The sequence below is a fragment of the Haplochromis burtoni genome, unplaced genomic scaffold (assembly GCF_018398535.1).
Source record: "Haplochromis burtoni strain Fernald_Lab_line unplaced genomic scaffold, NCSU_Asbu1 Contig_103, whole genome shotgun sequence".
Taxonomy (NCBI): Eukaryota; Metazoa; Chordata; class Actinopteri; order Cichliformes; family Cichlidae; genus Haplochromis; species Haplochromis burtoni.
Genome location: NW_024582464.1, coordinates 942,931 through 958,948, shown reverse-complemented (window position 1 = coordinate 958,948; position 16,018 = coordinate 942,931). Strand labels below are relative to the sequence as shown.

Below are 16,018 nucleotides of genomic sequence, written 5' to 3'. Positions count from 1 at the left end.
CTTTCTGTAAATCTTTTTTCATGTTCAATGAGAAATGAGGAATTATAAGGAAACCTGTGAATGTTTGTGGGTTTCCCCTGTTAAATACAAATGTTAGTGTTCCCACATAAGAAAGATTTGATAGTGTTTTAGCCACTAGATCTCGTGTGGTTTTTAAAGCTTTCCCCACAACAAATTGAATTGTAAATGAAGAGTTTCTGATTCATCATATATGTGATCTCTACAAAAATGTTGAATATTCCAAGGGGATTTTTTTCTAATCACATGCTTTGCCAGATGTCTGAGAATGAGACACAGAACTATTCTTATCTGAAACAATGAAACCTGGGAATTTCAGCCAACTAGCTATTTAGTGGTTTGGGTTTGTTTGGGGGTTTCTTATTAAAAGGTATTTTGATGGGAAACTTGGAGCTGGTTCTGTAGAAGAAGGGCATGAAAGCTAAAAGCTCTCAAGTCTACTTTTAAATAGCCTAGTAACCACAACTAAGCCTGTTGTCTGAGAGTGAAGTGCTCTATTGGAGTGATATGTTACTATGAGGTCTTTAAGATAACACTGGACTTCATTATTCAACATGTGAGAAGAATTATTTTAATTTCAACTGTAGGTCAAAAATTGACTCCAAGATTCCTCAAAGTGTTACTTATATTTAAGATGAAAGTTATAATTAAATTATAACTATAATTAATGGTAGTACATCTTTTAGCAGTCTTGTAGGAATGGGGTCTAACATTCACACTGATAGCTTGGGGCAAGTGATTACTGAAGTTAACTCAGGAAGAGCACTTCTAAATCAGTATGAATATTACTGAAAGTACATGTAAATGATGATATATTACTGATATTGTTATGAATAATATTAGGTACCTGCTCAACATTGTGATCACGGATCTTCTGAAAACCTGAGTTAACTCTATGGTTTGCATTTCTGGACAAAGGGGGGGAAAAGTACTGCTTTGCATTGCACTTGATAACATTTTAAAAACCGGGAAACTGAAACTGCTCCAGGAAGCCCACCTGTTACTGTACAGAACTAGCTTTGCCAGCTCTGCTTCTATCTCAGTGAGCTGAGGACAGTTGCCTTTGCCTCTGTAATGGATTTGCATTGCAAATGTGTGCTGAGGGACCTGTTTGAACACTCTCAACCTCCCCCATGGGGCACACTGCACGGTCGTCAACAAGACTGCAGCTGGTACTCTCCCAGCCCCCAACTTTCTATATACATGCACTTGTTACCACCCTCCCAACACACACACACACACACACAAACACACACGTACAGTAGGTGTTTGTTGTTTGTTGGGAAAGTTCCTGAATCCACCCAAACCTGATTGTCATCTTTGTCTCATGGTGTTGTTTTGGTAATATTCCACCTCTGACTTTCTATCAGACAGAAATGGTCTCTGCTCTGTGTAGTTCAACTACCATTAGTAGATTGTAGGTAGTAGGTGTTTACATCCATATTTAATGTCAAGATGTGATTTAAATCCATTCAAAACTTCTGTTTGGTCAAAACCTAATAAATCAATGGTGGATACTGTTGTCCAATCAACAGATAAAAACAAAGAACAAGAAAAAAAAACACATCCTTGGGTGGCTGCTAATATGCCTGGATGGTCAATCCAAGTAAAAGTTTTGGTTAGGTGATCTGACTTTTTGTGTCTCAAATGTAAAACAGCAACACTTGCTTCACCTGTTTGAGCTAAACTAAATCTTGGCACCTTCATGGCACAATATTCACATCTTAGTTGCCAAACGCACACTTTATATATTTATTTTAAAGACATTTTCCATTTAAATGCAAACAAGTGATGTCTTGGTTAAGTGAGACGTCACATAAATGTAGCTAACTTCAGTTACTCCTCTGTACCTTGAGTGCAGCGCTGCCGTCTATTGTTCCCTCCCTAAACCCCGCCCAAGCCCTGAGTGGAAGCTGTAATTGGCCGAACCGAAGAGCCGTGCCGTCATCGCTCGGAGCGCCCATTCATCCCTGCACTTGGGCGTTGGACCCCACGTCTTATTAGCAACAAGGGAAATTTCTCCATTTTGCAGCCTGTCTACAGCGACACGGCCACCAGCCTGGGATTTTATTACTTCATCTCACCTGCCAGCTTTCTCCTGCTCTGCTGAAGAATCCTCCACACTCTGACTGGAGTTTGCTTTACATTTTCCCTGTGAACTTTTTCTTTGTGCGCGCGCGCACACATACACACACACACACACACACAGTGGGAGAGCGAGAGGGGGCTACCAGTGAAGAGCTTTGCGTTTCAACAAAGAGGCTTGTGGGTCTTTGTTCGCTTTTTGGATCGGTCGAGTTTCTTTGTTGGAGCGAAAAGCATGGGAGCGCAATTGTCCAAGACAGCTGGAAATGCTGAAACCGCGGCTGAAAAGCCAGGAGAGGCGGCAGCTTCACCCACCAAGACCAACGGACAGGTAAATGATATTTTAACATCCGTCAGGGGACAATTTGGTTGTTGTGGAAAGGGAGGGAGGGGGGAAGCTGAGCACTGGGGGCGCCATCCGCGCGTAATTGTGGATGAATTGAACGGGTATTAAATGTAGAAAGAAAAGATTTAACTAATTTAACGGATAATTTGATTCCTGCAGTTTATCAGGGGAAATGCGCGCGGATTTCTTTTAAGGTCATCAATCAAAACAAAGCAGTTTAATAGATTGAGATTATTTGCTCGGGTTTTTGCCAATCAAAAGACAAGAATGGAGTCGTGTTCAATTTCTTCGCGCCGATTTTGACTTTAATTCTTCATTTTAAGACGATGACGAGGTGCTGTAGCTTTGGATGAGGTTATTTGGGAAGTTGCTGAATAGGGCGAGATGCACGACGGCCAACAAAGGCTCCGTGCGCTCGGAGCACCACGCCTTTTGTTACAGATGCTCGGCTGGAAAGTGGAGATGGCAGCCTGCTATCACACAGGAGGGGGGGCAGAGGCTTGGGGAGGGGGCCAGCGGTGCGCCCCGGAGAGAAAGCAGCCTACGTTTTCTTTTTTCTTTTTAGATGGATTTCACAGGTTAGGTGAGACCTTAATTCAGAAGTTCGTTTAGATTTGCTAAATATAAAAAGAAATTGTGTCTGAACTCTGCTCGCGGTCATGTGGGAGACTAAGAGCAGCTGCTGTTTTAATGAGCAGCTGGCTTGCTGTGGAACGGCCACGTAGCGACCCCTTGCGGTCCTTGCTCTCTCGTGTTCAGGATGTGAATGAAATTCTGGGTGAAAAAAATACCTCATAACATATTTATGTGTGGTGTATCCACATAGCTCGATGGCCGTTATTAGACGTGTTCCACTGTTTTTGCTGTGAAAATGAGAAACCGAGCCTGGGCTGAAGTTGGATGGTGTCTGCTGCCCCTGCTGCTCACCACTGGCACTGTACTTACAGCGGACCAGCCCTGTGCATGACATTAACTGCTTCTGTCTCTCCTTTTAGGAAAACGGACATGTTAAAGCCAATGGAGATGCCTCTCCTGCTGCAGCTGAAAACGAGAACGGCAAAGAGGAGGTGCAAGCCAATGGTAGCGCAACAGCCGAGGACACCCCCAAGGAGGAGACAGAGAAAGCCGAGGCCGCCCCCACTGAGAAGGAGGCTGTAGATGCAGAGAAGGTAGAGGCAGCATCTCCTGCTGAAGGAGAGGCAGCTGCCAAGGCTGAGGATGGTGCCGCAGCTTCTACCAGCACCGAGACCCCGAAGAAGAAGAAGAAGAAATTCTCCTTCAAAAAATCCTTCAAGCTAAGTGGCTTTTCCTTCAAGAAGTCCAAAAAGGAGACGGGCGATGGGGCCGAGAACGAGGAAGCAGCTGCAGCGGCAGCACCTGCAGAGGAGCCCAAAGCCGAGGCCGCAGAGGCAACAGCGGCCGCTGCTGACGAGGAGACCAAGCCTGCTGAAGGCGAGGCTGCACCTGCCACTGAGCAACCCAAGGAGGAAGTAGTGGCCAAGCCGGAGGAGGAGGCAGCGGCGGTGGCTGCACCAGCAGCAGAAAAGCCTGCAGAGGAGGCCAAGGAGGCCCCAGCCACAGAAGAGCCAAAGGCAGAGGAGAAGTCGGCTGAACCTGTGGCCGAGGAGGCGCCCAAAACAGAGGAGGCTCCTTCAGCTTCACAAGAAGCAGAATCAGCAGAAGCTCCAGCTGCTCCCACTGAGGCTGCTGAATAAAAGCTGAAAGTGGAAGAAAGTTTCTTTTCTTTTCTTTTTCTTTTTTTTTAAAGAGGAAAAAAAAGATAATCAAAGAACATTTCCCTGCTTGGAGAGATGCCACATCATGGCTTTGAAGAACTTTTCTTTAACCAGGGATATTTTAAAGCTTTTTCTTTATTTTTAGTTTCCATTCTCCCCTTACGCAAAACCCATCTCGGCCCTTTGTTACTAGCATTCCAGCAGGCTGTGGAGATGGGTTGGCCTCAATATGTACAACTGATTAAATACATCCACACTCTGCCATATATTTTTACATCAGTATTACGTTTTTTATACAAAATATAAACAAAAAGTATGGACATGCCCATGGTATGAAGGGGACCAGGGTACAGTTGTAAATGAAGAGGTGGGGGAGGGTTCAGGAAGGACATCTGGGTGGGTGGGGCTGTCCTGGGAAATGTGCTACAGGCAATAATCAAGAGCAGTCAAGACCGAAATCTATATCCACCATACGGTTTACAACACTAAAATCGTTTTTACAAGACAACAAGTCCCAGAGTTAGGTTTTTAGGAAGTCATATAAAACCATAGGAGCGTTTCACTTCTCATTAGCTGTCAGTGATTCCGTAGAAATACAAGTTGTATAGGCTTTATTGTTTATTGCTGGTTTTATGACCTTAATAAAAATGTAAGTATGTATAGGCGGGGGTCTTTTTAACTGTGATTATTGTACAAAATGAAATTTTGATCTCAAGAAGCACATAATGTTTGCTCTTTTTTCCACCCGCTCGTTTTTGTATGATACCAACACAAACACACACATACAGACAAGCAAACACACAAAAGGTCCTTAAGGAATTTTGAACTAAAAAACCAAGCTGTGATAAGTGGAATGGTAAACTGTTTATATACTGTATGGGGGTTTTTTTTTTTGGTTTTTTTTTTTCAATTCCAGCTGGCAGTTTTTTTTCCAGTGGTCTTTGACTCGAGTTAAGGAATCTATCAGATGCAAATGTTTGTGTAGCATCTTGTTTCGCTCTCTTTTTCCTTTTGTAAATACTGGAGAAGCTTTGACCAATTTGACCTAGAGATGGAATGTAACTTTGCTTACAAACCAATTGCTATTAAACTCCTCTGCTTAAGGTGTTCTAATTTTCTGTGAGCACACTAAAAGCAACAATAAATGTGAATAAAATTTCAGCCGCATCTGTCATCATTTGTTCTTTGAAAGAAAGATTTTGTTCTCTACCTCAAGGTAAGTCAAATCTTATTTTGACAGCTGATTCCAATACTTTAAAAAAATTGTCTTGAAATCACTTCTTCATCATTTGATGTCATATACCAAATAAATGCATTTGCTGGTATTACTTAAAGAAACAGACTTCAGACCGTGTTGACGAATGAAGCTGGTCTCACCAAATAACGACAATAATCAGTGCTTAACAATTCAGTTGTTTTATTAAGTATATTATCTTCAATAGGGGTCTGTGAATTGGTCCATGTGCTTTTGGGTGATTTGAGGTCATCAAGTCAAGAAGCTGTGCACCTCATATGTTTGGCTGTGAGGTTGAAGCATAACTGATAACTTCATCTTTTATAAAACAAAATAATCAGTTTGAATTGCATTCTGAAACCATTGCTTTCACTACAATGGTTTCTGCTTCTTTAGCTTGAGGGAGGGGCCTACACGGGGATGTTTTGACAAAGAGGCATCTTATTCACCTGAACATGTCCATGGAACCAAAAAGCTTGTAAGCTGTGCATTTCTTGAGATTATCAGAAACACTAATAGTCAACACAGACAAAGTTTAAGTACAGGTGGCAGGAAAAGCTGCCGCACTAAGGCCGAGACAGCAAAGAAAGAGGCACCCAGGGATACTAGCAACAATGGCTTTCTACGTCTCATTTGACCTCATAGTACCTTATTATCCTAGCGGAGCACTTGGTTCCTAAAAGAAGAATGAGAAGAACTTTCAGCTATCAGGCCCGTCTGCTATGGAGGCAGCTGCCAGTTTTGGATTGGGAGACCCTTTCTAGTTGTATGTTTAGCACTTAAAACAATAGTCTTTGATAAAACATATAGGGCTGCATCAAGGGAGTTGTTTTTGAAATCACTAGAAAAAGTATGACAGTCCTTTAAGGTCTACATGTAAGGCAGCAGACTCTGCAGAAACACTCACGTCCACACCAGCCTTACACTGACAGACTGCTTTCCCAGCTTTGTCAAGTCAGCAGGGGCCAGCGCCGGTCACTCCATTCATGCATTTTTTCCACTTCAAAATATCATTTTCTGAGATATTTTGATGAACTGGCAAAAATCCTCTGAAGGGGAATTTTTTAAAAACTTTACTACAGAAGGTTCTGCATTTGGAGGGAGTTACGCCTGACCCAGCACACCCTAGGGGAGCAGCAGAGGCATATGCCTTTCAATTACAGGAAGTAGTTGGCATCAAAGACGAGCCTTAGATAACTGCGAGACACTGTGACTGAGGTCAAAAGCACTACGCTGTGGAGCATTATCGGAAAAGTAAAGGTGTGTACGTGTAGACTCGAATGGCTTTTTATTGAGTAAAAACTTGTAAATTCTGCAAAAATATAATGTGTACCTTCTTCTCTGTTAGTAAAAAGCTGGTCTTTCTACAGTCACTGATGAGTGCAGGTAGCTGAAAAGTCTTTGGGGAAAAAAGATTATTATGATGCAAAATTTTCAAGTACACTTTTTTATACATCATTCACAACAGCTCACTAATAAAAACTACATCAGCAACAAAAAGCTGGAGGCTTTAATGTTTGAGGATTTGCTCGAGTCTTGCTTTAGCTTTAAGTTTTACACAAAGCAGATGCAACTTATTAAAACTAACTGAATGAGAAGCTCATCCTTTTTAGCTTCTATGATGTTCTTTGTCACATCTTAAACTAGATGTTATTGTTGTCAAGGTTAACATTGCTCATGTTACTATCTAAAACAGCCCTATGGTATGTAGTTGCTCAGATGAAAGTCACGCCAAATATAAAAACCCCAATAAATATATATATGTTATCTTACTAAGTAATTGAAACAGGTTGTGTTTACCATTTTTAAGCTTGTTGTCACATGCAGCTTGTCTGAGATGGCCCGGACAAGAATGGTTCTCAGTGTTCAGTAATATGCAGTTCTCTGAGATTACCATCATATTTACAAACACATTCTTGATGAAGAGATTTTCTGTGGTACAAGTTTGCTGTGCAGGCGTTTGCATATTACACAATGGCACTAAAAAGACCGACTGTGTCTTCCTAACATTACAAACCATTGGTTATGCATGGAGACTTGAGTCAAGCTCAGTCTGCAGGATTCACTTTAATAATAAACATAATTTCCCATTTTTCTTTTCTGTTCAGTCACACATTCTTACACCTCGTTTCTCCACATTTATCTTGTAAGAAAACCACAGTATTAAATCAGGTTCATAATTTAAACTCACTTAGTTTCCTTGTTTCCTCTGTATAAAAATACTAAATAAGTGCTAGATTCACAGTTTATTATATATAAACTGCTTCCCAGCAGTAATAATATATCCTTCAGTTGCACCAGAAGCGATGTGTCAAAGAGCTACATCTGAGACAATATAAAATATATGCAGTAAGGCCTGCCATCTTGTTACATTGCATGTTTGAGGAAGAGCAACTTTCCTTTCAACTTGTCCACACTTCCCTCTTGTGGCAAAAACACACAATTACATTTCCAGGAACCCAACTAAAAGCGGCTGCAGTACTGTGGTGAGTTTTCCCACCAAGAAATTCTTAAAGGAAATGACAGTTGTTGTTATCATACATGTGTAGGTGCCACATATACTAACTATAAGAGCACTCCTGTCACTTTGTACAAATGAGGAAACGGTGTCAGTATTATAGATTTCATTTTGTACAAAATATTCTTTCTTTAAAGAAAACCCAATAAGCTGGTGTCCATATTCAAAAGGCAGTAAAGGGGGATGAGTTAGAGCTCTTTATCAGCTGCAGTACCGTGCTGTACTTGGAAGAGTCACATTTTCATCATACCCAAATTCCCATCTGCAGGTCCCAGGTTTTTCATCTGACCTCTAATCTCAGCCTTGCATTCTACTAGATAGACAATGTGCAATTGGGATAGCAGCAGCGGTAGTATCTAGATTTTTTTTTAAAAGCTTATTGAATGTCTTAATTATAGAGTCTTTACCTTACATAGAAAATGGCATGTGTGTTGTGGACTAGCACTACATAAATAGCAACACTTATGTTACTCTGGGTTAAAATGCCTTGTTGATGCCAGCAGTCAGAGGAATGGTCAGAGCGCTTTGAGCTGGTAGAAAGCTAGCAGAAACTTAAATATCAACTTGTTACTCCCACCGTCCAAAGACATGCAGCTTGTGGGGATAGGTTAATTGGATAATCCAAATTGTCACTAGGTGTGAATGTGCGAATGAATGTGAGTGCGAATGGTTGTCTGTCCCTATGTGTTGGCCCTGCGACAGACTGGCGACCTGTCCAGGGTGTACCCCGCCTCTCGCCCTATGACAGCTGGGATAGGCTCCAGCGCCCCCCGCAACCCTGAAAAGGATAAGCGGAAGTGAATGGATGGATGGATGGACAACCAAAGTATTGCAGGGGAGCATCTCCTTTGATATTCGAGGTATCAGAATGTAAAACTGATGATTTGTGTGGGCTCAACAAAGTTAGACACCAGAAGATTATAAAAATGTTGCCTGATCGAATCAGTGTCAGTTTTTCTTGGGACATTCAGATGATATTATCTGTATTTGGAGTACACAACACGAAAGCATGCTTAATGATTAGAACTTAATATTAAGAATTAACACAATTAATTTAAGTCATCTTGCTGCTGTTGCTTCCTTTAGGTCACTAGCAGCAAAAGCATTTCTGTAGATAAAAGCTGAAACTTGGTGTGTTTAGGTGTTTTTCCTATGATATCTGCCTAACTATACCCCAGAACAAGTGAAGCTTACCATCATTCCAGTGTCATATTGTACATGTAACATGTTTCTGTTTCATCTGACCTGCTTTTGGCCTTTAAGATCTCAAACCACTTGGTGGAGGCCTTGTACGATATGTCACTGTGCCAGAAGTTTTTGCTCCAATATTACATTTTTCAAAGCAGGAACTTTTTTTCTGTATGATGTAAGGGGGCAAATTTCCATCAGCATTACATAGACTAACAAATGAGTGTTGGCTGTGTGGGCTCTGGATTTGTGGACCCAGTTTGAGAAACACAAAGGGTAGGAGTAACTGAAAACGAGCATTTAATGTCAATGAATCTAAAGTACAGGTACAAACAGAAATAAAACACTAGGAGAAACAGTCTCAGAGCACAGATATACAAAAGTGGGATACAGGCAGATGTGAGGGACAACACAATAATGAACAGAAGCAGAGACAACATAGACACTACATAACAAAGGGAGAGGTAACAGGCTCTTCAGACCGGCTGCTGTCCGCACCTGGTGGTGATTTGGTCTTCTCCAGATCTTCTGCTAACCTACGTTAGTGAAAGCCCGGCAAGTAATCTTGTGTGTTCATAGTGATCGCATCACGCTTACCTTGCTTCTGTCCCCGTGTTTTAGTGATCCCTCAGATCCTCGTTTCTCCACAACAATACTCACGCTCACCTCAATGCTGATCTTCAATTCAATTTAATTTTATTTATACAGCGCCAAATCACAACAGAAGTCGCCTCAAGGCGCTTTATATTGTAAGGTAGACCCTACAACAATACATACAGAGAAAAACCCAACAATCATATAACCCTCTATGAGCAAGCACTTTGGCGACAGTGGGGAGGAAAAACTCCCTTTTAACAGGAAGAAACCTCCGGCAGAACCAGGTTCAGGAAGGTGCAGCCATCTGCAGCGACTGGTTTGGGGGAGAGAAGGAAGAGAGGATAGAAGACATGCAGATCTTCTTGGTACTTCACAGCCATGATTCAAGCTCGTGCTCCGGGATTCACTGGATCATTCTGCCAGGACTCACCACCAACAGGATGCCCACCTGGGCCTCTCTGACCGCCTCTCCTGTTCTGTGCTCCACCTGCTAACCAGTAAGATGCTAAAATTAACGAAGTTCTCTATTCTGACAAGACAGTGGCTGTATCCCTTTCTTACAGTGACTCAGAGCACCACCATTTGAACCACCAATCCCCCTTTATCTCTCACTTTATGTCCACCATTCCCTGAAGCCTGTGTTCATCATAGGTCACAGTTTATGTGTGGTATTCTAAGCACTGAAACATTTTCTGTAAATGAAGCTTGGTTATCACTTTCAAATCTGGGCTTCTGTCTGTATCTGCATTTGGGTCCATTCACTTAGCCTGGCCACCCCGCCGTAACACCACGAAGAGCCACAGAGAATCGACAAGACTTCTGAACTTCCATACATGGTTATGTGAACAGTGGCTATGTGAACAGGTGTGAAATAGGCATGTTGTATGAAACACAGTGCTCAAGTAGAGTAGAACAGTTATCATCATTTACAAATGATGGACTAAATGTATATTTATATGAGATTTAAACCTTTACTTAATCACACATCACTAGATCATGAATAAAGCGAAAGGAAAAGGTCTCCTTAACTTATCTTTTATTTACATATTTTTGCAAAACTTACTGATAAAATACAACAATAAAAAAACCCTACCAGACTGGTATTTGCTTTATTGACTGAACTGATCCTTCATCTGTGGATTTAATTAGAATACAAAATCTTGAATAAACCACATTCTTCAATGTCAAATTACATTTTTACAGCAGTGTTATATAATCCATGGATATTAGTACATTTATTATACCTTATGTACTTTGAACTGAGGACACAGGCCACATCCACAAAATGTAATTTTCAGTAATCCAGTTTTCTTTCAATGGGAATGCTACCGTGGTTAGCCTTATCATCATTGGACATAATAACTCTCTAAACCACAAGGTTGGAGCTTAATCATATAGCTGTTAATATGCCACATATGTTGGTACGTTCTAAGCATTGCAGGAAACCTGAGTGTGTGAGCCTGAGCTCAGGGTTAATGAAACCCTAACTGACAGATAACTGTCTGCATTTGTAGATCACTACATGCATTTGTGGATCTGCCACAGCAGCTGTATAACAAAGGTCAGGTGTAAAAACAATTGCCAATTGTAAGGCTGGGAGAACTGTGACTGATATCTGTGCATGCCTACAGATTTATTTACACACTCCCTAATCTGAATACGCACACAGATCTCAGTACACATATTTAGATCAAAATACACACAAATGGTAAATGGACTGGTTCTTATATAGTGCTTTTCCACTCTATCTGAGCACTCAAAGAAACTAATTCATTTTCCCAATCACACAAGCACTTTTTCTAAGCTGTTAAGTGCTTATTCATACATCGGAGAGCAACATGGGGTTAGTATCTTGCCCAAGAACATTTGGCATGCAGACTGGAGGAGCCTTGGATTGAACCACAAACCTTCCGGTTAGTAACTGACCTGCTCTACCACCTGAGCTACAGCCATGGTCACATACCTGAATATGCACACATGCATTTCAATACACATATATTTTTTGTATATAGTACACAATATAATATAGTTCTGTTCATGTAGGCGATGAATCTTCCTCAAAAGTTAAAACTTCTAACAACCAGTCATATCTATCTATTTGAACGACACAAAGAGGACTAAGGAGCTTGGGAAAAATATGACTGGACTTCTTTGAGTTTCTTGACGATGTTTCACCTCCTATCTGGAAACTTAAAAGAAGTCCAGTGGCTTTTTTTCCAATCTCCTTAGGCTACCATGACCTGGATAACTGAGAACCTACTGAGAGATACAAAGAAGAATTTCAGATGGTGCCTTTGATGTGAAATGGACAGGTCCGTTTTTGATCAGCTCACAGCAGCAGCAGAAATCGGACAGTAATAGAAAAGAGATTGAAAAGGCAGTTTGTGTAATGACTGATGAATGCTGAAAGAAAAAAGTCCAGAGGAAAGAAATTTAATAAGATGTGGAGTTAACCCTAAACCAAACTTGTTAACTAAAAACAATCAACATATATAGACACACATCGAGTTTGAAATTTCTCTGAAACAGAACATCTCTACAGATATCTGACATCATCATGAAACTTTCCCTTGTTTCTTTTGTTGTTAAAGATTATGTCAGGGTATGGGTCCTGTAGAGACAAGGATACTCCGCTAGTAAGTCAATTAAATTCTATTTATATAGCGCCAAATCACAACAACAGTTGCCTGAAGGCGCTTTATATTGTATACAATAATACATACAGAGAAAAACCCAACAATCAAATGACCCCCTATGAGCAAGCACTTTGGCGACAGTGGGAAGGAAAAACTCCCTTTTAACAGGAAGAAACCTCCGGCAGAACCAGGTTCAGGAAGGTGCAGCCATCTGCAGCGACTGGTTGGGGTGAGAGAAGGAAGACAGGGTAGAAGACATGCTGTGGAAGAGAGACAGAGGTGAATAACAAGTATGATTCAACGCAAAGAGGTCTGTTAACACATACTGAGTGAGAAAGGTGACTGGAAAGGAAAAACTCAATGCATCATGGGAATTCCCCAGCAGCCTACACCTATTGCAGCATAACTAAGGGAGGATTCAGGGTCACCTGGTCCAGCCCTAACTATATGCTTTAGCAAAAAGGAAAGTTTTAAGCCTAATCTTAAAAGTAGAGATAGTGTCTGTCTCCCGAATCCAAACTGGAAGCTGGTTCCACAGAAGAGGGGCCTGAAAACTGAAGGCTCTCCCTCCCATTCTACTTTTAAATACTCTAGGAACAATAAGTAGGCCTGCAGAGCGAGAGCAAAGTGCTCTAATAGGGTGATATGGTACTACAAGGTCATTAAGATAAGATGGGGCCTGATTATTTAAGACCTTGTATGTGAGGAGCAGGATTTTGAATTCAATTCTGGATTTAACAGGGAGCCAATGAAGGGAAGCCGAGGCAGGAGAAATATGCTCTCTCTTTCTAGTCCCTGTCAGTATTCTAGCCGCAGCATTTTGGATTAACTAAAGGCTTTTCAATACTAGTCCAGTATTGAATAGCACTCTGGCTGGGCTGTCTGAGATTTAGATGGGGATGAGGTAGGTGGCATGAAAGAAAGTCTGAAAGGGAGAATGACGGCGAGCACAGAATTAAACAATGCAACGCGGAGAACGATTGGTTCAAATAATCTAGAGTATGAACCTTGAGGCACCAGACTACTGGAAACATGTAATGACAAACAACAACAATGACTTTTCCAAGAAATATGATGTAACACCTGCTGATATTCCTGCAAATTAGCATATTGTCTCAAAAGGACAGGCAGAAAAAGTATCGATGAGTCACTTTAAATCAAGCGAGAGTGCTTTTTCTATTCATTTTTTCTAGACTACAATTAGTTCAACGTGGCTGCACTAAACAGCACATCATAACCTCTCATTACTTCATAATGTGTGCCCATAAAACATCCATTCACTCAATATTCTCTTAAATACCATTGCATTGGCAATATCCTGAACGTTCACACCACTTGTAATATAGCAGACTGCAGGTGATTACACTACTGATTCTCTTATTAACAGTTTGTGTTTGATAAGATTCAGAACATCATCCTGTGTATTGAGGATTCCTTTAAACATCTGAGTGAGTCAGAGCTTGAAATTGAGGAACTGAGCTCAGCAGACACGAAAATGGCTTTAAACAGTTCTCGAGAGACAGACAGGATTATGGCCTTATCTTTGGGAAGGAACTAAGATCCCTCTTATCTGGCACTTTATAAGAATATGCAGAGAAGAAAGGAATGGATGCTAGGCTTGAAACAGTTACTAAATCTGACAAAGATAAAAGAGTTTTAGACAATTTAATACCAATCACCCTGCTAAACACTGATTATAAGATTCTGTTAGGGGCTATATTTGTGACGCTGAAGAATGGCACGAGGATTTCATAGTCAGGATTTGTAAAAGGAATAATAATAACAATGATATAATGCTGGTATTGGAGCGTCTTTATTATAGCAAAATAATTCAAGAAAGAGTGTATTTCTATTTTAAGATTTTCACAAAGCAAAGTTCATATTGAAAAGATTTATCTCTTTGACTCTTTGAATTTGGGGAAAAATCTGTTAGTGCCATTGGTTATCCAACGGAATAAATAACTCTCTAGGCCACGGGTGTCAAACTCAAATACACAGTGGGCCAAAATTCAAAATGGAACGACGTCGCGGGCTAACATTAATATTTATTGAAAAAAAAAATCTTCCTCCAGATATAAGAATGAATCTTTTCTTATGGACTCAAATAAGTTTTGCTGGAAAACTGAATATGGAACAAGCAAAGCTTAATACTAAACAATATATATATTAGCTGTATAATACCAGTAGGCCAGCTCTAATAGTAATTTGGTATGGCTTCGTGGGCCAAATGTAATTAGGCTGCGGGCCAAATTTGGCCCGCGGGCCAGAGTTTGACACCTATGCTCTAGGCCATCACACTTGATTCAAGATTTCAGATTAATTGAGGAATGTGTCAAATATGTAGTAGCAAACCAATTTTCCTCCCTCCAAAGGGAGGGGTTATCAACTTGGTTCCATTTGTCTGTTTGTTAGCAGGCTAGCTTCCACAGTTTTTAATATTTCACTTCAAATGTTATGTGATGGTTGATATCAAAAACCAGCTTGAACTGATTTAATTTGGATGGAAATTGGGTCAAGGTCAAGTCACACATTACTGACCAGCCTGCACCAACCCCTGACTTAAACCCCTTTGAAAATCTTTGAGGTGATCTCAATTGAGTTTTATTTATATAGCGCCAAAACACAACAACAGTTGGCTCAAGATACTTTATACTGGAAGGTAAAGACCTTATAATAATACAAAGAAAACAGAGAAAACCCCCCAAATTAGATGACCACCTATGACCAAGTGCTTTGGCGACAGTGGGAAGGAAAAACTCCCTTTTAACAGGAAGAAAGCCTAATCTAAAAAGTAGAGATGGTGTCTGCCTCCTGAATCCACAATGGAAGCTGGTTCCACAGAAGAGGGGCCTGATAAGAAGGCTCTGCCTCCCATTCCACTTTTAAATATTAGGAACTACAAGTGAGCCCAGTCTGAGAGCGAAGTGCTCTAATGGGGTGATATGGTACTATATGATCATTAAGATAAGATGGGGCCTGATTATTTAAGACCTTGTATGTAAGGAGAAGAATTTTAAGTGGGAGCTAATGAAGTGAAGCCAATATAGGAGAAATATGCTCTCTCTTTCTAGTCCCTGTCAGTACTCTTGCTGCAGCATTTTGGATCAACTGAAGGCTTTTCAGGGATTTTTGAACTAAAGAGCAAGGTACATGCCAGAAGACCATCAAATATGGAGAAGCCTGAGAGATTTGTCAAAGAATGGGATTGCTCAGGAGACATGCGCATGACTCGTTGAAAACTACAACAAACAACTGCAGGCTGTTGTCCAGCAAAAAGGATACGCAATTCACTATTCCGGAAAACCACTTCTCAGAACTATGAGCAAAATATTTATAATAGACCGGAAACTGACAAGTGGTCACTACTTCCTTGTCATTCAGCTTGTTATATGAATGAAGAAGCTGAATGAAAATAACCAAGTTCACTAGTTTGGGTCACTAGTTACTCCTAGTTACTGCCTGAGGTGGGCTTCCATCACAGCAACACTGTATGAAAGCTATGCATTACATATGCATGCCAGTAATAATCCTTCATTCCACCTGTGTCTGGGAAATAAATTGCATGTACTGTGATGCCTTTTCCCAGGTTAGAAAGCCCTCTTGTGGCTGAACATGTTCAGAACATGAATCTATGATGAGCTGAAACAACAATCTCAAAGA

General features: G+C 40.9%; 1 protein-coding gene across 1 annotated transcript; it reads left to right on the top strand.

Annotated features, from left to right (window-relative positions):
- Positions 1-1,965: 1,965 nt before the first annotated feature.
- On the top strand, positions 1,966-5,346 carry marcksa (myristoylated alanine-rich protein kinase C substrate a). Its single transcript, XM_005931043.3, has 2 exons — positions 1,966-2,434; positions 3,445-5,346. Exons 1-2 carry the CDS (start codon positions 2,339-2,341, stop codon positions 4,162-4,164), a joined length of 816 nt encoding a protein of 271 aa, XP_005931105.1. The 5' UTR covers positions 1,966-2,338; the 3' UTR covers positions 4,165-5,346.
- The last annotated feature ends 10,672 nt before the right edge of the window (positions 5,347-16,018 follow it).

Bases quoted from the DNA above. Each gene is read 5' to 3' on its own strand.
- marcksa (XM_005931043.3), top strand. From the start codon at position 2,339: ATGGGAGCGCAATTGTCCAAGACAGCTGGAAATGCTGAAACCGCGGCT. The intron at 2,435-3,444 runs GTAAATGATATT...CTCTCCTTTTAG, and splicing joins CCACCAAGACCAACGGACAG to GAAAACGGACATGTTAAAGC.